At 45.5% G+C, this 21898-nt stretch overlaps 2 protein-coding genes across 5 annotated transcripts; one reads left to right on the forward strand and one right to left on the reverse strand.

Annotated features, from left to right (window-relative positions):
- Nucleotides 1-2342: 2342 nt before the first annotated feature.
- On the forward strand, nt 2343-4323 carry KLHDC9 (kelch domain containing 9). 4 transcript variants are annotated; one of them, XR_003120940.1, is made up of 5 exons: nt 2343-2386; nt 2648-3044; nt 3319-3478; nt 3552-3769; nt 4033-4323. XR_003120940.1 is itself a non-coding variant. In XM_025395397.1 (4 exons), the coding sequence occupies exons 1-3, from the start codon at nt 2518-2520 to the stop codon at nt 3729-3731; spliced, it is 867 nt and encodes a 288-aa protein (XP_025251182.1). In that variant the 5' UTR covers nt 2370-2517; the 3' UTR covers nt 3732-3769; nt 4033-4323. The 4 variants fall into 4 exon arrangements, 2 of the variants coding, with proteins under 2 accessions (XP_025251182.1, XP_025251174.1); XR_003120941.1 differs by having other exon boundaries at nt 3571-3769; XM_025395397.1 differs by having other exon boundaries at nt 2370-3044.
- A 209-nt stretch (nt 4324-4532) lies between these two features.
- Nucleotides 4533-21891, reverse strand: PFDN2 (prefoldin subunit 2). Its single transcript, XM_025359527.1, has 4 exons — nt 21773-21891; nt 6266-6354; nt 6028-6151; nt 4533-4831 (listed from the first exon to the last, which is right to left on the reverse strand). Exons 1-4 carry the CDS (start codon nt 21845-21847, stop codon nt 4655-4657), a joined length of 465 nt encoding a protein of 154 aa, XP_025215312.1. The 5' UTR covers nt 21848-21891; the 3' UTR covers nt 4533-4654.
- Between the last annotated feature and the right edge of the window lie 7 nt (nt 21892-21898).

Genomic DNA, 21898 nt, shown 5'->3' on the forward strand with positions numbered 1-21898 from the left:
TTTGAGGCAAGGGGCCATAGATTTGGGGCTAGGACAGACATCTAAGGCTAGGTAGGAAGCTGGGTGCTTGCTTGCTAGAGATCACATAGACTCTTGGCCAACTGAGACAAAGCCAACATCAGAGGATCACATCAGGATTGTAAGACTTTCAGGATATCCAGTCCCTGCTCTCATTTCTGGACAGAGGTTGTCCCTGGATATTATCAGCAGGTGAAAGCAGGTTTACAGCCCTGGCTGCCTTTTTCCCTGTCTCACAATTTTCTCTCAGTTCTCCCTTTCACTTATCTTAATGCCCTTTCAGTTTGTATCACTGACAAGGTCATTATAGACCACTGCAGATGCTGTCCTGCAGTGTGAAGCATGTGTCATGCAAGTCCAGGTTGGCTGGCTTGCTTTCTTCCTCTCTCTGTTTCTCTCTTTCTGGCTTCTCTTCTCTCTCCTTCAAAATATAGATTTGGTTCAAACTAACCTAAGAAAGTAGGAGTTCTAGGCAGTTCCTCTCCCAGGGTCTTGGGATGGCAAAGTAATGGACAGATGCTTCCAGCTATTAGGAGGAACTGGAAGCATCTAGGTCAGAATTGGAGAGGGTACAGCCAAGGAGTATGTGAGGTTCAAGCTCTATGTCTAACTAAGATGCCTACTGCTAAGGACTCAGAGTCAGAGAGGAAGCTGGGAGAGAGGAGCTGGAAAGGCCCCTGGGGTGGGGAGTTCCCATTTCTATCCAGGAGAGACAGAAAGTAAGTCTGACAGAACAGCCAAGACTTAGGCAAAAGCAAGAGACTAAAATGGACATATAGGCCAATAAGGTTTAAGCAAAATTGCCCCACCCCTAAGGCAAGCCCTTGCCTAATCCTAGGAGTATGACAGATCTGAATCCAGCTGTTGGGAGGTTAGCCAGTGAGAAGCCTGAGGGAAAAGACTGACTTTTAAATTTCAGCCAAGGACAGTAAAAGTCAGTGATTTTTTAGGGATTCTTACCATGATTTTTGGAAAACTGAGAATACTGCCTGTCATACTCAGGGAAAGCTATAGTTGGGAGGGCAGAGACTTTCAAAGCTATTGTTGAATCTTGGCTTTAAGGCACAGGTGGGGAACAGGTCCTGGTAATCTTCCAGTCTCTATAACTGTGCCTTTCCTGCCCATGCCATCCCCATGCTGTGTTCTCTGAGGACCAAGAGTTGGGAAGAGGAGGGGAAAGCCCTGTTGTGCTATCAGACCCTGCATTACATGCCCATCCTCACTGCAGCCCTGGCCACTCTCTCCTTTCTTCCTTTTTTCTTTCTTTCTTTCTTTCGACAGGGTATCGCTATGTTACCCAGGCTGGTCTTGAACTCCTGAACTCCCGGCCTCAAGTGATCCTCCTGCCTGGCCACTCTCTATGGTCTCAGTATCTCAGGGATGATGGGGAGCAAGGTGATGTGTAGAAACCAAAGGCCACAAGTAGCAGTCATCATTCCCACTTACAGCCCAGTCCCAGAGGACACAGATCCTGTTTTTGCCCCACCCCAGCTGTGTTGGGAGGAAAATTCTGTCTGTATTTCCTCCTTCAGCTGAAACCAGTAAGCTTGTATCTGAGCCTCTTCAGTTATCACTTGGTCCTTGGGGACAGAGTTAGTATCTGGAACCTGGCTTAAATAAAACATATCAGGGAAGGAAGGGTAGGGGTCTGTTTTTCTCATTTTCTCACTTTTCCCCCACTTCACCCTTCTAAGGCTGCGTGGGTTCTCTCTCTCTCTCTCTCTCTCTCTCTCTCTGTGTGTGTGTGTGTGTGTGTGTGTGTGTGTGTGTGTCCCCTGAGAGACTGGGTTCTGCTACCCTCTAGTGGCCAGAGCTGAAAGGGCTCTCCCACCCAATCAATCGGGACCTTCTTTGGGAATAAACCAACAGCCTATTTGATGAATGACAAACTGAGAAGGCCTAAAGAGAAACAATGCCTTTGAGGGTCGGGGCATAGTCGGGACTAGAACCCAGGTCTCCCGTCTCTCGGGCCAGTGCTCAGTCCACTTTCACCTCCCCCACCCTCTGACTTTTGCTTCTCCTTCCTTGCTCATCCCTGGGGTGGTTAGCCGGAGTAAGAAACCCTGAAGCCAAATGATCCCTTCCGGCCCTAGTGGAGCAGCACCTGCGCCTCAAATGTCATAATCGCAAATCAGTTCACAGCTGAGATCACAAGGGTTTATTCTGAGGAGCCGACTGTCCTCCGACTTTCTGAAGTTAACAATCTTGCAGGATTTTTATTGACCTGGTACAGCTACGGTTCTCGATAGCAACCCAGGTGTCCTGTCTCCACGGTGACTGCTGCTTTGCGACCTTCGGTTTGCAGCGGTCGCACTGCAGCCGCTGCAGTGGTTGCTGGGCGACGGCGGAGAGAAAGCCGGGGCTTGAGGTGGGAACCCCGGCTGGCGTCTGGTAGGGGGAGGTTCCCGGGGAAGCCCGCGGAAGGCGAGGTGCCTGGCCTGCCATGTAGGGGCTCGTTCCAAGCCGCAGACCCCACCGCCCTTCCTCTCCCCGGGGCCCATGGCGGTGGCCGTGCCCCCGGGTCGGGCCGCAGACTCAGGCTGGGCCTGGAAGCCAGTGGCGCGGGACGCGCTTTTGGCTAGGGCCTTCCATTCATGCACCGAACTGCGGGGACGGTTCTATCTCGTAGGTGGTCTCCTAGCAGGAGGAACGAGAGAGCCCAGCAGCGATACGGTGGTCTTCGACCCGGCGAGGGGCCAGGCCGTACGATTGGGATCCCAGGGCAGCCCCCCGCGCAGTCACCACGACGCGGCACCCGTGGGCGGGCGTTGGCTCTGCGTGGTGGGCGGCTGGGACGGGTCTCGCCGCCTGGCCACAGTGACCGCGCTGGACACAGAGCGCGGTGTGTGGGAGGCGTGGACAGCGACCCCTGGTGACTGCCCCCCCACCGGCCTCAGTAGTCACACCTGCACCCGCATCTCTGACCGAGAGCTGCAGGTGGCTGGCCGGGAGGGCGGTATCCACACTCAGCGACGCTATGGAAGCATCTACACATTAAGGCTGGACCCCAGCGCCCGCACCTATTGGTATGACACCCCCTGCCCAAAACCTTTCACTCTCATCTACACTCTGGAAAAACAAAAGCCTAAACATTTCTCAGGCAATTTATCCACGTCCTCACCCTCGCACCCTCCGAACCTACCATGTTTAAGCTAGCTGAGCTCTCTACAGTATTAACCCTTCCTCTCATCCCACCTACCGCACTGCCCTATGCCTCTTCTCCATCCATCCTTGGCAAGGGCGGTGGCACTTACATTTTCCAGAAAACCCACTCAGGCCTGAATTTCTGCATGTCCACAGCTACAAGCAAGAAGGCTGCCACATAGCCTCACGCTCAGGTCACTGTGCGGCCCTGCTCCAAACTCCTGGACCCCATCCAGGTCATCAGCTATTGCTCTTCGGAGGTTGCAACTTAGCTGAACCAGAAGTAGCTAGGCATTGGAGTCATGGGAAAATAAAGGTATTAGCTCCCCACACATCTTGTTTAGGATGGGAAGAGGCTGAAATTGTGATGCCCAGGTCTCTTCAGACAGTGCTTTCTTTCTCCCCAAGGAGGAACCACCTGTTGCTCCTCATTTGATGGAACAGCTTGCAAGGCTTGTGAGCAGTGGGCAGGGGTCCCAGAAGGGGCCCCATGGACTACGGCATCACTCATGTTCTGTGGTTGGGCCCTTTGCTGTGCTGTTTGGTGGAGAAACTCTGACCAGAGCTAGAGACACCATCTGCAATGATCTCTACATCTATGATACCCGTGAGAGCCAGACTAATGGCTGAAGGGGGGAAAGGTGGGAAGATGGGGGAAGCTGAAGACTATAGAAAGAGGATGGAGTGATGGGGTAGGGAGGATGAAAAATTAGTTGACAGGAGTTAAAGGAGTACACAGAATATTAAGCATTTGAAGAGGCCTACAAATGAAGTGAGCAGAAAAACAGTGGGCAAGCCCTTGGTCGTGTTGTGTTCTGTGAATGACAAAGTGCTACTGCCTCAATAACCACCCTCTGCCCCATCCAACAGGCACATCTCCTCCTCTGTGGTTCCACTTCCCCTGTGCAGATCGCGGGATGAAACGCGTGGGCCATCGCACCTGCCTTTGGAATGATCAGCTTTACCTGGTTGGGGGTTTTGGTGAGGATGGCAGGACAGCCAGTCCACAGGTGTGCATTCTGGACTTCCTTATCTAAATAGTGCCGAGACACACCACTAAGCCTCGTTTTGTTTTGCTTTGTTGCAGATCTATAAAGCATTATCACCAGAGCTATCTGCTTCACTTCAAATGCTTATTAAATTTCAATCTGAGACTCAAGATTTGTCTCTGAAATTTTTTGGGGGAGGGGGAAAGGCAGTAAATAAGTGGACATACCTTTATTTGCAAGGAAAGGATAAAATAAATATGGGTCCTATTCTCATATTATGAGTCATTAACCTGATGGAAACAAAAACCACAAATCATATGCTGTTCCATGTCTCAAAACAATTTCCACCAAGTGGGAGAAAACTTCAGGCTACAGCTAAGCATTCTGACCAAAACATTTAATTAACAAAAAATATTACAATAGCAGAGAAAATAATAATAATAACAATAAAGAGAAATCAGAAGTGGGAGTCAGGGTAGAAAAAAATGCAAAGGCCTTGGTCCCTAGGAGACCAACACTCCAGCTGAGCTGGCCTTAGCCCCAGCCCCTTCTGAGTTTTCCTTGGCTGCTGGCTTCTCATCTTCTCCCATGAGACGAATGTTGTGCTTTTCCCGGAATTCATTTAGTTCTTTTCCTTTTGCCTGAAGCTGCTGTGTCAATGTCTCAATGATCTTCTGTATCTAGAGGACAAGTGACAGGGATTATATAAGGAATTCAGGACTCCTTTCCCCCACCTGGAATGGACTATGGCTGGAGGAAGTGTTAACACGTTTAACCTTACCTTTAACCAAGTAGAGGAGTCCAGATATTAAAATTATTCCTTTCTTGAAAGCAGTGGTTTATACACTTTAATGTACTTTAATTATACACTTTTATACACTTTAATGCACCTGGGCTGTTTATTTTTATGTTTTACAGAGACAAGTTCCCACTATGTTGCCCAGGCTGGTCTCAAACTCCTGCCTCAAGCAATCCTCCTGCCTCAGTCTCCCAAAGCACTGGGAATACAGGCATGAGCTTATTTTTATTTTTTCATTTTTTATTTTTATTTTTTTTTGAGATGCAGTCTCGCTCTGTCGCCCAGGCTGGAGTGCAGTGGCGCAATCTCGGCTCACTGCAAGCTCCGCCTCCCGGGTTCACGCCATTCTCCGGCCTCAGCCTCCCAAGTAGCTGGAACCACAGATGCCCACCACCATGCCCAATTTTTTGTATTTAGTGGAGACGGGGTTTCACCATTCTAGCCAGGATGGTCTCGACCTCCTGACCTCATGATCTGCCTGCCTTGGCCTCCCAAAGTGCTGGGATTACAGGTGTGAGCCACCGCGCCCAGCCTAGCTTATTTTTAAAATGTCACTTCATGGCACTCCCAAAGGTTCTGATCCAGTGGGTTCGGGAAGCGGCATTTATAAATTAGTCCTTCAGGTGATTTTGATTCACATACCAGTGAAACACACTCTATGAGAAACACTAATCTAACCCCAATCCTCCCACCCCAATTCAGCCAGGTCACAGAGCCCACAGCAGTCAACTCTTGTCTAAGAGTTGGCCTTAGCATAGCATAATGAGCATAGGCTATTTTATGCTGTTGTCCTTTTTTTTTTTTTTTTTTGAGATAGGGTCTTACTCTGTCACCCAGGCTGGAGTGCAGTGAGGTGATCACAGCTCACTAAAGCCTCGACATTTTAGGCTCAGGTGAGTAGCTGGGACTACAGGCACATGCCACCATACTCAGCTAATTTTTTGTAGTGATATGGTTTCACCATGTTGCCCAGGCTGGTCTCGAACTCCTGGACTCAAGGAGTCCACCCACCTTGGCCTCCCAAAGTGCTGGGTTTATAGCCACTGTACCCGATCCTATTCAATGATTCTTGCTTACCTGCTCCTTGTTGTTCTCCAAAGCAGGCAGCACCTCTTTGACAGTTCGCTCCACCAGCACTCCTCCAACCATGCGGTAGCACTTACGAGTTTCATCTACCTCCTTCAGTGTATCGATCACTAGGCTGGGATAGGAGAACAAGGCAGGACCTGAGGATTCAGCCCCACTCTACTACAAATCCCCCTCACGGAGTAGCCCATAGAACTGTCCTACTGTTTGCTGCTCCCTGACTTCTCACCTGTGCTCATTCAACTCCATCTCCAACTCAGCTGCTTTGGATGCCAGGCCTCGCTGTTCCTGCCGAAGGCGGTTGAAGCCAGCAATTACCTAACAAGGTGAGAGAAGAGATGAAAGAGGGGATAGTGGAAATGGCAGAGGGTCCAGATAGCACATAGGGTGGCAGGCTTTAAAGCTGTAGTGGGCACCTACCTTGGAAAAGGAGTAGAACCACAAGTTTGCGATTTCGACCTAAAATTTTTCTGGAATTCCATTCACCAAACACGGAGGGCCTACTGAGGGATATCATAGAATAGATTTGGCCTCTGGCTTCTCATGGCTTATAGTTTGTTGGGAAACAGGCATTTAATATAATGGGGGCCAGCTGCGGTGGCTCACGCCCGTAATCCCAGCACTTTGGGAGGCCAAGGCAGGTGGATCACGAGGTCAAGAGATCGAGACAATCCTGGCCAACATGGCGAAACTCCATCTCTACTAAAAATAGAAAAATTAGTTGGATGTGGTGGTGTGCACCTGTAGTCCCAGTTACTTGGGAGGGTGAGGCAGGAAAATCGTTTGAACCCAGGAGGCAGAAGTTGCAGTGAGCCAAAAGAATGGGGGTGGAGAGCTACTGGAGTACCTACAGGGGAGCCTAGACTTGCAGTGAGGGCTGTCAGGAAGGGCTTTGTAATAAGAAACTCTTGTTTGGGTCTGCTCAGTATTCCATCCATTGGGGAACTGCCCCTCCTTAACTTGGTGTGGTTCTTTTGGGGTTATTAACCACACGACCCCTGACCCAGGGGCAGTGACCTACAGAGTCTCTCTACAGGAATTGGAATTTTGCAGACAAATGGGTACAGAAGACAGCTGGAGTTAAGATTCCTATTGGTTCTATAGAGATGACCTTCCATTCCTATTCCTAGATTCCCTAAAGCTGCCCCAGTTCTTGAACTTTGTTCAGTCTATTTAGCCTTTTTTTTTTCCTGTTCAATTCTGTGAAATGCCCACTATTATTCAAAAATAGCCCTTAAAAAAAAAAAAAAAAGACCCAGGCGCGGTGGCTCACGCCTGTAATCCCAGCACTTTGGAAGGCCGAGGTGGGCGGATCACGAGGTCAGGAGATCAAGATCATCCTGGCCAACATGGTGAAACCCCATCTCTAGTAAAATACAAAAAATTAGCCGGGCATGGTGGCGTGCCTGTAGTCCCAGCTACTCAGGAGGCTGAGGCAGGGGAATTGCTTGAACCCAGGAGGCGGAGGTTGCAGTGAGCCGAGATTGCGCTACCGCACTCCAGCCTGGCGACAGAACAAGACTCCATCTCAAAAAAAAAAAAAAAAAAGAAAGCTGGTCAGAGTTGGTTTCTGTATCCTATAAACCCTAACTGATACACACTTCCTAAGGGATAATGTAATGGTCTTAAATGAAACCTGAAAAATCAGAGTGTGGGGAAAACAAATGGAAAATATGAGGCTTAAGAGACAAAAGACCAGGTTTCAGGTTCTGCCTCTGCTACTTTATTGGCTCTATGGCTGGGACAGACATTTAACCCTGTAGTTCTTAACCACGGCTATATGTTAGAATCACCTGAATCATTTTAAAAACATGAATAGTGAAGCCTCAGAACAACTACACAACTACTGGGGGTAAGGCCCAGGCCTCAGTATTTTTAAAAAGATCTCCCACACAATTCTATTGTGTAGTGTGAACTGAGAACCACTGGATCAACCCCTTTGAGACTTAAGTTTTCTTACCTGCAAAATGCAGATAATGATTCCTACTTCATAAGGTTGTTGTATCATGTGAGCCAATGAGTGTGAAACGTCTTTGTGAACAGTGAAGTATATTAATACTGTCATGGACTTCTCTCCAAGTCCAGAACTGCCCCTTTAGACTCTCCTGGCCATCTGACAACAGTGGACTCAATCCATTCCAACCATTACCAAATCTCTCACTCCTATTTGTAAATATCATCTCCAGTCACACAGCCAGAAACTTTGCCCTAATAAAGATGATTAACCACTTCATCTTTACTAGGGTCCCATCTCTTTCTTTTTTTTTTTTTTTAAGAAAGGTCGCACTGTGTCACCCAGGCTGGAGTGCAGTGGCGCAATCACAGCCCACTGCAGCCTCAATCTCGCTGGGGTCTGGTGATCTTTCTGCCTCAGCCTCCCACGCAGCTGGGACTACAGGTGCACACCATCTAATATTTTTGTAGAGACAGGGTCTTCTTATGTTGCTTAGGCTGGTCTCAAACTCCTGGGTTCAAGCGCTCTGCCTGCCTCAGCCTCCCAAAGTGCTGGGATTACAGGCATGAGCCAACATGCCTGGCCTGGCCCCTTAGCTCTAGATCGCCCTCTGCAAGGATCATATACAGCAAATATTATCCAAATGGCTGAACTGCACCACCCTTATATCCCTTCTACTGCCAATAAACCAAGGAATAATACTTCACCAAAAACTTGCCATTCCAGCAACTTCCTCCTTTCTCCCATCTATCACCCCTTCATCTCAATCTACTTTATCCATTCATTTCAACAAATGCCTTGGAAATCTAACTGATCTACAGGCTGTTTTTCCTTAACCTTCATTGCTTATCTCAAAACCATCCCATTTATATTAGCTTTTTCTCTAGAAAAAGCTAATTCCAGATCAAAATAATTCCATCTAAAAAAAAAATTATGACTAAAGCAGATTCTAGATGTTCCCTTAGCACCCAAATGATCCACTTTTCTGGATGTATGTTGTTAAATACATCAAAGAAATCAGCTTAAGTGTCTACAATTTCTGATGCCCCAACTTTTAACTCCTGGGCTCAAGTGATCCTTCTGCCTCAGCCTCCCAAGTAGCTGGGACTACAGACAGACATGTGCCACCACAGCAGTTATTTATTTATTTATTTATTTTGTAGAGATGGTCTCGCCATGTTGCCCAGGCTGATCTTGAACTCCTGGCCTCAAGCAATCCTCCCACCTCAGCCTCCCAAAGAGCTGGGATTACAGGCAGCAGGCTGGTCTCAAACTCCTGACCTCAGGTGATTCACCCACCTCAACCTCCCAAAGTGTTGGGATTACAGGCATAAGCCACTGCACCCAGCTGAGATTTTTTTTTTAATTCTGACTTTTCTTCAACATTCTTGCTAATAACTAATTTCCTCTTGTTCCATTTTATGAACTTTTAATCAAATACCAAACTAAAATCTACTTAAACATGTGAATTATCCACAGTTATTATGGAAAATTTCAGCCATAAGTGCACGTAAAGGAAATGAAATCTCTTAGCAGCTGATATAGTTTATGTGTCCCCTCTAAGTTTCATATTGAAATATAATCCCCAATGTTGGAGGTGGGGCCTGGTGGGAGGTGTTTGGATCATGGGGGTAGATCTCTCATGAATGACCTGGTTGCCATCCCCTTGATGATAAGTCAGTTATTGATCTGAGTTCACATAAGATCTGGTTCTTTAAAAGTATGACACTTACTCCTCTTTATTCCTCCTGCTCCCACCATGCATGAGACACCTGTCCCCTCCCTTTGCTTTTCATTATGATTGGAAGCTTCCTGAGGCCACCCCAGAAGCAGATGCCACATTTCCTGTACAGCCTACAGAACCATGAGCCAATTAAACCACTTTTCTTACAAAGTATCCAGTCTCAGGTAATTACAGCAACACAAGAACAGCCTAATACAGCAGCTAACTGCAACTTAACTGTAGACTATATGCAAAATAAGCCAATATTAAGCCATTTCTGGGGGCTGCCAGGTAATGGAAACAGAGAAGTTATCCTCTATTCCCACATTTTTCCTTTTAAAACACAACTTTTCTAATGGTCTTGTCCCCTATGGCTAGGACCTAATTATCCTTCCCTTTCCTTATTCCTTATTCTCTTTAAGTTGTCTGGTGTAAGCACAGATTGACACGTCAGTGTTGCATCTCCCAACCCTATTAAATCATCATCTATGTACAAACAATTTTTTTCTTTTCTTCTTGAGACAGGGTCTTATTCTGTTGCCCAGATGGAGTGCAGTGGTGCAATCATGACTCATTGCAGCCTTGAACTCCTGGGTTCAAGTGATCCTCCTGCCTCCACTTATACTAGTAGTTGGCATGACAGGCACCCATCACTACTCCTGGCTAGTTTTTTTTAACTTTTTGTAGTGATGGGGTCTCACTCTGTTCCCTAGGCTGGAGTGCAGTGGCATAATCATGGCTCAATGCAGCCTTGAATTCTTGAGCTGAAGCGATCCTCCCACCTCAGCCTCTTGAATGATGGGACCATTGGCATGTGCCACTATGCCCAGCTAATTTTTGTATTTTTTCTGTAGAGACAGGGTTTTGCCATATTGCCTAGGTTGGTCTTGAACTCCTGGGCTCAAGCGATCCTCCCATCCTAACCTCCCAAAGTGCTGGGATTACAGGTATGAGCCACCAAGCCCATACCCTATTGATATATTTTTAAAAACTGCTTAACTGAGGCTGGGCGTGATGGCTCATGCCTGTAATCCCAGCACTTTGGGAGGGTGAGGTAGGTGGATCACGAGGTCAGGAGATCCAGACCATCCTGGCTAATACGGTGAAACCCGGTCTTTACTACTAATACAAAAAACTAGCCGGGTGTAGTGGCACGTGCCTGTAGTCCCAGCTACTTGGGAGGCTGAGGCAGGAGAATTGCTTGAACCTGGGAGGCAGAGGTTGCAGGGAGCCGAGATCGTGCTACTGCACTCCATCCTGGGTGACAGAGCGAGACTCTGTTTCAAAAAAAAAAAAAAAAAGTTTAATCCTCTGCTGTTGGAACATTTAGGTTGTTTCCAATTTTTCTGTAATAAACAGTACTAATATAAAATCTCTTTGGACAGGCCTGGCACAGTGGCTCATGCCTGTAATCCCAGCAGTTTGGGAGGCCAAGGTGGGCAGATCACTTGAGGTCAGGAGTTCATGACCAGCCTGGCCAACGTGGTGAAACCCCATCTCTACTAAAAATACAAAAATTAGCCAGGCGTAGTAGTGCACACCTGTAGTCCCAGCAACTCGGGAGGGTGAGGCAGGAGAATCGCTTGAACCCGGGAGGTGGCGGTAGCAGTGAGCCTAAGATCGCACCACTGCACTCCAATCTGGGTTACAGACTGAGATTCTGCCTCAAAAAAAAAAAAACAAAAAAAAACAAAGGCTAGGTGTGGTGGCTCATGCCTGTAATCCCCGCACTTTGGGAGGCCGAAGCAGGCGGATCACCTGAGGTCAAGAGTTCGAGACCAGCCTGGTCAACATGGTGAAACCCCATCTCTACTAAAAATACAAAAAAATTAGCTGGGCATGGTGGCGTGCACCTGTAGTCCCAGCTACTTGGGAGGCTGAGGTGGGACGTTGCAGTGAGCTGACATCACACCATTGCACTCCAGCCTGGGCAACAGAGCCAGTCTGTCTCAAAAAAAATTAAATAAGAATTAAAAATTAAAAAAAAAAACAAGGCTGGGTGTAATGGCTCACCCCTATAATCCCACCACTTTGGGAGGCCAAAGCCAGTGGATCATTTGAGGTCAGAAGTTCAAGACCAGCCTGGCCAACATGGTGAAACTCTGTCTCTACTAAAAATAATACCAAAAAAATTAGCTGGGTGTGGTGGCACATGCCTGTAATCCCAGTTACTCAGAAGGCTGAGGCAGGAAAATCACTTGAACCTGGGAGGCGGAGGTTGCAGTGAGCTGAGATCGTGCCATTGCACTCTAGCCTGGGCGCAAAACCAAAACTCCGTCTCAAAAAAAAAGAAAAAGAAAGGAGAATCACTTGAACCCAGGACATAGAGGTTGCAGTGAGCTGAGATCATGCCACTGCACTCCAGCCTGGGCAACAGAGTGAGACTCCATCTCAAAAAAAAAAAAAAAAAAAAAAACCAAACAAACAAAACAAAACCACTTTGGACAAATAGTGCACGATTTATAGCCACTTTTCTTGAATTTCTTGAATGGTATTCAAAAGTAAGGTCAATAAGTAAAAGGGGCATTAGTATTATTACAGCTTCCATTGCATGTCGCTTGAAAGCTCTCCAAGATGACCAGATTAATTTATATTGCTACCAGCAATATCATGATTATATCTCTTACCCTAGAGCCCTAATGGTAGCTTTTATTATTTTTGTTAATTTAATACTTTTTAGAGTTGGAATGTAACTCCAGAAACCTTGGAATCATCCTTGATTCACTATCTATATCAAATTAATTACATCTGTACTACTATACCCTCCTTATTTCTATACTGTCTCCTGATTTGCCCCCTTTAATCCACTCCCCACACTGCAGCATCAGTGACCAAAAATATAAATCTAACCAATTATTCCTATGCCTAAAACCTTCCCAATGCTCACAGGATAAAATCTAAACTCCTCAAAAAGTCCTATAAAGACCAGGTTCCAGCTTACCTCTCCCAATCAGTCATTCCCTCCACATCTTAACTCAGCACTCAGTGTTCTAAGTCACTGGTAGTTTCTCTTAACAGCTGTCTTCAGGCATCTGCATAGAATCTTCACCCTACCTTTGGTGTACTTTCCCAAACCTCTCTCATTCAGTTTTTCTCTGCCTAAGTCTAATTCTTTCTTCAGGTTTCAACTTAGATTCTTCTGGGAAGCAGAAGAATCTGGCCATCTTCCACTCCCATATGTTAACCCTTTCTATGTGCTCACATGTAAATGCATATTAGTTACTTAAATAATTTGACAAAATATTTTCTATGTATATTGTGTTATTTTCCACCATGCAGACTGCCTTCTATTATCTTCTTTTAAAATTTTAAATATACAAATGCAACCTATTTTAAAATATCTATTTCTTTCATAGTCCTACTATAATCTGCCTTCCACAGTCTCAACAGTAAAGGAACACCCATTATATGCCAGGCACTGTGCTAGACTATCTCACTTAATTCTAAAAAACAAAAAAGACTGTAAGACCTGTAGCTTCAATTTGTAAAGGAGGAGACCAAGGCTGGTGGAGTGTTGTGTGGTGGTCAAAATAACCTAGTGTGGGTCCAGGCACAGTGGCTCATGCCTGTAATCCCAGCACTTTGGGAGGCAGAGGTGGCCTGATCACTTCAGGCCAGGGGTTTGAGACCAGCCTGGCCAACATGGTGAAACCCTGCAGATCACTTAAGGCCAGGAGTTCCAGACCAGCCTGGCCAACGTGGTGAAACCCTGTCCCTAACAAAAATACAAAAATTGGCTGGGCATGGTGGGGGGTGCCTGTAATCCCAGTTACTCGGGAGGCTGAGGCAGGAGAATCGCTTGAACCTGGGAGGTGGAAGTTGTAGTGAACCCAAATTGTGCCATTACACTCCAGCCTGGGTGACAGAACAAGACTGTGTCTCACAAACACAAAACAAAGCAAAACAGTGTGGGACGGGCGCAGTAGCTCACACCTATAATCTCATCACCTTGGGAGGTTGAGGCAGGCAGATCACTTAAGCTCAGGAGTTCGAGACCAGCCTGGCCAACATGGTGAAACCCCATCTTTACTAAAAATACAAAAAATTGTCGGGTGTGGTAGCTTATGCCTGTAGTCCCAGCTACTCGGGAGACTGAGGCAAAATAACTGCTTGAACCTGGGAGGCGGGGGTTGCAGTGAGCCTACATCACACCACTGCACTCCAGCCTGGGTGAAAGAGCAAGGCTCCATCTCAAAAAATAAAAAATAAAATAACCTAGTGAACTGCAGAAATCATACCTGTATCCAGGTTTGTCTAATTCTAAAAATCTATCTCTGTTAATATATTATTCCTGGCTTATCAAATATTAATTTCTTAGCAAATTTATATTCCTGTTTTCTTTTTTGTTTACCATATAGTTTTAATAATTTTAGGGAAAAATCTATAATCATTACCTTTCTCTCCAAAATGTCCTTGGGTCTTCTTACATGACATTTACTCTTACTGGTTTCAGTGGAATAGAAGAGGTAGAGAATTACCATTGGATGAACCTGGAAAAGCATGATCTGGGATACTGCTCCACTAATAACCTTCTTTTCAGTTCAGTGCCCCCTTTTCTGGAGAACATGCTCAACTCTCTGTCAAAGAAAACTTTTTGACCTTATTACTCCATCAAATAATAGTACTCATCCCTTCTCTTCATGAAATTTTTATTTATTAATTTTTGTAGAGATGTGTTTTTTTTGTTTTGTTTTGTTGTTTTTGAGACGGAGTCTCGCTCTGTCGCCCAAGCTGGAGTGCAGTGGCACGATATTGGTTCACCGCAACCTCCACCTCCCGGGTTCAAGCAATTCTCCTGCCTCAGCCTCCTGAGTAGCTGGGACTACAGGTGCTTGCCAACACGAACACACCCGGCTAATTTTTTTTTTTTTTTTTCCAGTAGAGACAGGGTTTCACTATGTTAGCCAGGATGGTCTTGATCTCCTGACCTCGTGATCCACCTGCCTCAGTCTCCCAAAGTGCTGGGATTACAGGTGTGAGCCACTGTGCCCGGTCCGAGATGGGGGTCTCACTATGTTGCCCAAGCTGGTTTCAAACTCATGGCTTCAAGAGATCCTCCTGCTTCAGCCTCCCCAAGTACTGGGATCCAAGGAGCAACAGAGTAAAGTGGAAAGAACCCAAACTTCCTATTCTGACCTGGGTTGAAATCCCAGTTTTGCCATTTACTTGCTATATGACTGAGTTACTTTCCTTGTTTCCACATTTATAAAATGGACCTAATATACCACAGGGCAGGATTTCTCAACATTGTCACTACTGACATGTTAGGCCAAATTATTCTTTGCTATAAGGGCTGTCTCAGGCACTATAGGATGTTTAATCCCTGGACTATACCCTCTAAAAGCCAGTAGCAACCCCTTTAACTTGTGACAACCAAAGATGTCTCCAAACATTGCCAAATGTCTCCTAGGAAAAGATCATGCCAGTTGAGAACCACTGCTATAGGGTAACAATGAGAACTAACTGAGATAATAGGTCAAGTGCCCGATACAATGTAGATCTTCAACTCCCCTTTGGTTTCCAGGTCCCTTCAGTTCTCCTTCCTATCTCAAGCCTCCTTCTTTCTCCTTTCTGAAAGTTCTTCCTCTTTCACTCCTACAATGGCCACAGGATCTAAGATTCCATTCACAGCACTTCTTCATTACCTTATATTATTTTTGAAAGTATTTTTTATTGATTCATACTCATTCATATTTTCATGGTATATGTGATAATTTGATACATTCATATAATCAAATCAGGGTAATCTATACTATTTCAAGTGGCATTCTTAGCTACTTCTATAGTTCCAGCAATTGCCTTTATTCTAATTGCCTGCAAAACCAGGCCTTTTCAGAAATTTTAGTCCCACATTTACAAGTTAGAAGAAGGAGCTTTTCTGTGCCTGACAGAAATGGCTTAACATCAGACCATGACAAGTTCCTTCTTTTCTGAATGTTTCTTCACCAATGAAATACAGATAATACCTGCCTCACAGAATGTCGTTTAAGGATTAAGTAATTACATCAAGAACTTAGGACAATATCTATCATATAACAAGTTTTCAATAAATAGTAGCTGCTATTACAGATCATCTCCACCTAAATGTCCCATGGATATCTTAAACTCATGTTGTTCAAAGCTGAAGTGATCTTCTTATCTCTTCTATTTCTGCTACTGACATCACTCTAGCCCTCCTGGTAGGAAACCCTAGTTTCATCTTTTGTTTTGTTTTTAAAGATGGGGTCTCCCTATGCTGCTCAGACTGGTGAAATGTGGTTATTCACAGGCATGATTATAGCACACTATAGCTTCAAACTCCCAGACTCAAGTGATCCTCCTGTCTCAGCTTCCTGAGTAGCTGGGACTACAGGCACTTGCCACCATACCCAGGTTCATTTTTTAACATACCATAATCCCATCAACTGCCAAATGTATTGCACTTACTTCAGCAATTTCTCTTAGGCTCACTGACATCACCTTAGTTCAGATGTTCATTACTTTCTTGTCTGAACATTGCAATAGTCTTCTAAATGATCCTATTTTTAGACTCCCCATATCTACTGTACACACTAATTTAATCTTCCTAACACTTAGATGACATAGAAAAATGTTCAACATATACTATTAGGCTTAAAAAACAGATTACAAACCAGTACATACTGTAGTATAATCCTAATTTTATAAAATATGTAAAAAAAAAAAAAAAAAAAGCCCTCCTTCCATCCACACATATATACATAAAAAGATAAAAGAGGGGGAAAAAATCTCTCAAAGGATATACTCCAAAATGGCAAGAAAAGTTATCTCTGGATAGTTGGATTACGGGCAATTTATTTCCTGGTTTGAACTTTTTTCCTGTATTTTCTACAGTTCCAACAATAAATGTATTATTTTATGTAACAGTTAAACAATTAATAATATAACATATATCCTTCTGTGGCTTCCTCACTGCTTATGTTAAAAGGTCACAAATTCTTTGCCCTGCACTCAAAGACCTCTATGGCCTTACTCAACTACTCTCCTCTTATATTCCCTACTTTCTATTCCCACTGCTATCTGTTCAAATCCATCCACTCCTTCAGGGTTCTGCTTAAATATCTCTAATACAATCATGGCATAAGTGGAAAAAATAGGTCTACCTGATTCTTAAGTCCCTCATTTAAAAATCCTGCTCTTCCAGTTACTGACCTCGGGCAAGTTAACTAAAACCTCTGAAATTAAAATGTCCTCACCTATAAATGGAGGACAATACAACCTACTTCAAATGGCAGTAATTAAATAATATAAGGTAAGCCTGAGCGGTGGCTCAGCTCATGCCTATAGTCCTAGCACTTTGGGAGGCCAAGGCAGGTGGACTGCTTGAGCCCAGGAGTTCAAGACCAGCCTGGGCAACATGGCAAAACTCCATCTCTACAAGAAATACAAAAATAAGCTGGGCAGGGTAGCACATGCTTGTAGTCCCAGTAACTTGGGAGGCTGAGGTACAAGAATCACCTGAGCCTTGGGAGGTTGAGGCTGCAGTGAGCTGTGATCACACCACTGTACTCCAGCCTGGGCAACAGAATGAGACTCTGTCTCAATCAGCAACAGAAGGTAAAACAAGTTAAGTGTCTAACACAATGTGTTATTTTCTTCCATCTTGTTTGTAAGGGACATACGTGGCTCAAATTTGCAGCAGTGATAAATCTTGCAATGTTTTACCCAGTGTTCTCTCCAGAATAAACAAAGGCAAGAGAATGTTAATCAAGGAACAGCCTCAAAACTCAATTATTACACTTCCTCAGTTTCCTGAGGGAAGTCTAAGAGCTTCTCTTTAGCTCCCCAAACAGTGGTTCCACTCTTGTTCTACTTATTTTTTCACTTTCTGTACAAACTATGGAAAGTGATCATTTTCATACATAACCATGGCTTTATCATCCATAAACTCAATTCTCAAATCTGTATCTCCAACTCAGATTTCTTTCTGTATCTCAAGATTTAAAAATCAAAGTGTCTACTGAATGTTTAACCTGGTTGTCCCACAAGAAAACTAAACTCAAAATCCTAAAATAAACTTTTATTTCCCTCCAAATTGTCTGTCTTCCTACATTCCCTATGGCACCATTATCCACCAAAGACAGAAACCTGAGAGACATCTTATATTCCTCTTTTATCCCCTTTTCTCCATATTCAAGTTCTGTAATCCATCTCAAACATTAAGTCCCACCTGCATCCCAAACATGCCAGGCAGTCTCATGCCTTAGTGTTTTGGAACACATTATTCCCTCTACCTAGAAAATCTTCCACTTCCTTCTTTGCTTGACTAACTTCTCTCATCCTTCAGAATTGAGCTGAAGGATTTTCTCCTCTAGAAAACAAAAGCCAACTAGCATTTACTAAACACATACTATATTCTAATCACTGTGCAAAACACTTTGCATTGTCTTGCCTAATACTCTAAATTCAGTGACAAGGTAGGTACTGTTATGTTTCTACAGATGGGGGAGGCCAAAATGTAACTCATGGGAGGTCATATATAAATAGTAAATAGTAGAAATGAAATTCAAACTTAGGTCTGACCCTAGTGCATTAAGAATGCTCTTAGCCACCCTACTATACCACAGCTTCCCTTTTCCAGCCCCTACCCCCACAATCCTACAACCTCGTGATTAGTTAGGGGTCTCTCCTTTAGCTGCCATAATGAACGGATTGTGCAGCACACTATAAATCTTTAATGTTTGGTTTGTCTTTTCTCAAATAAGTCTGTGAGTAAAGCAGTTTGAAGACAAAGTCTATTTCATTTACAATAGTCTCTCATTATCCAGAGTTATCCAATGTCTGAAAATAAATGGAAAATTCCAGAAATAAACAATTCATACTTTTTGTTTGTTTGTTTTTTGAGACAGAGTCTCACTCTGTTGCCCAGGCTGGAATGCAATGGCGCAATCTTCGCTCACTGTAACCTCCGCCTCCCGGATTCAAGCGATTCTCCCTGCCTCAGCCTCTTGGGTAGCTAGGATTACAGGTGCCCGCCACCACACCTGGCTAATTTTTGTATTTTTAGTAGCGATGGGGTTTCGCCATGTTGGCCAAGCTGGTCTCGAACTCCTGACCTCAGATGATCCACCCACCTCGGTATCCCAAAGTGCTAGGATTACAGGCGTGAGCCACGGCACCTGGCCAACAATTCATAAGTTTTAAGTTGCACACTGTTGTCAATTGCGTGATGAAATCTCGAGCCATCCCACTCAGGATGTGAATCATCCTGTTGCCCAGCCTATCCATGCTGTATATGCTACCTGCCCTTTAATCATCAACATCTCCTGCTCAACATTATCATGGCTCAATGATCCAAGATCATCTACAGCAGATGATTCTCCTTCTGACTTATCAATAGTGGCCTAAGGCTATATCACCATGCTGTCATTCACCTTACCTCATCAGGAAGGCAGTTTATCATCTCACATCATCACAAGAAGGGTGACTACAGTATAATAAAATATTTTGAAAAAGAGAGACCACATTCATGTAACCTTTATTATATTGTTATAATTGTTCTATTTTATTAGTTACTGTACCTATTATATAAATTAGACTTTATCATAGGTATGAGAAAAAACAGAGTTCAATACTATTCCAGGTTTCAAGCATCTACTGGGGTCCTGGAATATGTCCCCCTCAGATAAGGGGGAACTACTATATCTGTATCGCTGTACCCAGCAGACTGCTTGGCCCATGGTAGCCTTAAAAAGTATTACGGGGAGCCACACAAGGTGGCTCATACCTGCAATCCCAACACTTTAGGAGACCAAGGTAGGTGGATCACCTGAGGCCAGGAGTTCGAGACCAGCCCGACCAACAAAGTGAGACCCGCCCCCCACCCCATCTCTATCAAAAAAAAATTTTTTTAATTAGCCATTCAAAATGGCTTATTCCTATAGTCCCAGTTTCTCAGAAGGCTGAGTCAGGAGGATGGCTTGATCACCCAGGGATTTTGAGGCTGCAGCAGGCTATCATCACACCACTGCACTCAGCCTGAGCAACGAAGTGAAACTCTGTCTCTAAAAAAAAAAAAAAAGTATTGGCCGGGAGTGGTGGCTCAAGCCTGTAATCCCAGCACTTTGGGAGGCCGAGGCGGGTGGATCACGAGGTCAGGAGATCGAGACCATCCTGGCTAACATGGTGAAACCCCGTCTCTACTAAAAATACAAAAAACTAGCCGGGTGTGGTGGCGGGCGCCTGTAGTCCCAGCTACTCGGAGGCTGAGGCGGGAGAATGGCATGAACCCGGGAGGTGGAGCTTGCAGTGAGCCGAGACCGTGCCACTGCACTCCAGCCTGGGCGACACAGCGAGACTCCGTCTCAAGAAAAAAAAAAAAAAAAAAGTATTGTGACTCATGCCTGTAATCCCACCACTCTGGGAGGCCAAGGCAGGCGGATCACTTGAGGTCAGGAGTTTGAGATCAGTCTGTCCAACATGGTGAAACCCCGTCTCTACTAAAAATACAATGATTAGCCAGGTGTGGTGGTGCACCTGTAATCCCAGCTACTCGGGAGGCTGAGGCATGAGAATCGCTTGAACCTGGGAGGCAAAGGCTGCAGTGTGTCGAGATCACGCCACTGCACTCCAGCCTGGGCAACAGAGACTCCATCTCAACAACAAAAAAAAAGTATTAAAAAGTATTAGGTTCCTTTTCCCTTCCCCCACCTCAAGTCAGAAACTATATTCCATAGCACTTTATGCTTCTCTTAGGACACTTATCTTCCGCCTCATATGAGCATTTTGCTTCCTTATTTATCCCACCAGACTATGCTCTTCGAGACCAGCATGGGCAACATGGTGATATCCTGCCTCTACAAAAATTAACTGGGCGTGGTGGTGCAGGCCTGTAATCCCAGATACTCGGGACGCTAAGGCAGAATTGCTTCAACCCAGGAGGTGGAGGCTGTGGTGAGCCGACATTCCGCAACTGTACTCCAGCCTGGATGACAGAGCGAGACTCTGTCTCAGAAAACAAAAAATAAATAAAAATCTTTATGCTGATACATCTGCCTGTATTAATTGTTCAACAAAAACTTAACCTATAATCAAGACAGCTGTAGGCCGGGAGCGGTGGCTTACGTCTGTAATCCCAGTATTTTGGGAGGCCGAGGTGGGCGGATCACTAGGTCAAGAGTTCGAGACCAGCCTGGCCAATATGGTGAAACCCCGTCTCTACTAAAAATACAAAAATTCGCCGGGTGTGGTGGCGCGCGCCTGTAGTCCCAGCTACTCGGGAGGCTGAGGCAGAAGAATAGATTGAACCGGGAGGCGTAGTTTGCAGCAAGGCGAGATCGTGCCACTGCATGCACTCCAGCCTGGGCGACAGAGCGAGACTCCGTCTCGAAAAATAATAATAATAAAAAAACAGCTGTTACCTGTTTTCATTTCTATTGTGTAGATTTCCTCCCAATCCTATTTTTCCACTTAGCAAAACACGGTTCCCAAGGAACAAAGGGTTTTCTGATTAACTTATCAAACGCTTCTCGATGCTAGCCACTGGGGAAAATGCAAACTCGGATTAGAAAGGGATTTCTGGTCTCTAAAGAAATTCAATCTAGTAATGAACTCTCGAATCAAAATAGTATATAGAACACTAGGCTGTTCGAGTATGAGAGTCACGTGGCTCTGCAGCGTGACGGCGATTGTCAACGTGGGTTCAGGATCACGTAACAGACTACACAGCCAGCCTGTTAACTAATCCTCTGGGGTTAGTTTCGAGCTGTCTTGCCCAGCCATAACCTGTTTGGAGGGGCTGAAGAGAGAGAGAGAAAGCAGCAAACCATCTTCCCTCAGACTTGTGCATCTTCCCAGACCCTGCATGTCAGGGCTTTCCCCTTGCTGAGGCTCACCCAACACCCCAGGGAGGCGTGGCTCTCACCCACCCACCCGTCTACCTCTCCGAAGGGGCTCGGCGATCTTTTCCGGGGACCCTTCCCTCTCTAGGTGCCACGCACATGTGCTACTGGAGTAAAGGGCTGCACAAGCCACAGGCGCCCCCTTCTCGCCAGTATTCCAGACGCAAGTGGGCACCCTCCTTCGCGTTAGCCACTCCTCACCTGCTCTGCGGACACCGCCCCCTTGCCCGCGCCGCTCCCGCTGCTCTTGCCGGCGCGACCGCTGTTCTCCGCCATCTTCGCCGCCCGCTGGGTTTCCGGCCGGCGCAGCTCAGCCCCCGCCTTGCG

The sequence above is a fragment of the Theropithecus gelada genome, chromosome 1 (assembly GCF_003255815.1).
Source record: "Theropithecus gelada isolate Dixy chromosome 1, Tgel_1.0, whole genome shotgun sequence".
In the NCBI taxonomy this organism is placed as follows: domain Eukaryota; kingdom Metazoa; phylum Chordata; class Mammalia; order Primates; family Cercopithecidae; genus Theropithecus; species Theropithecus gelada.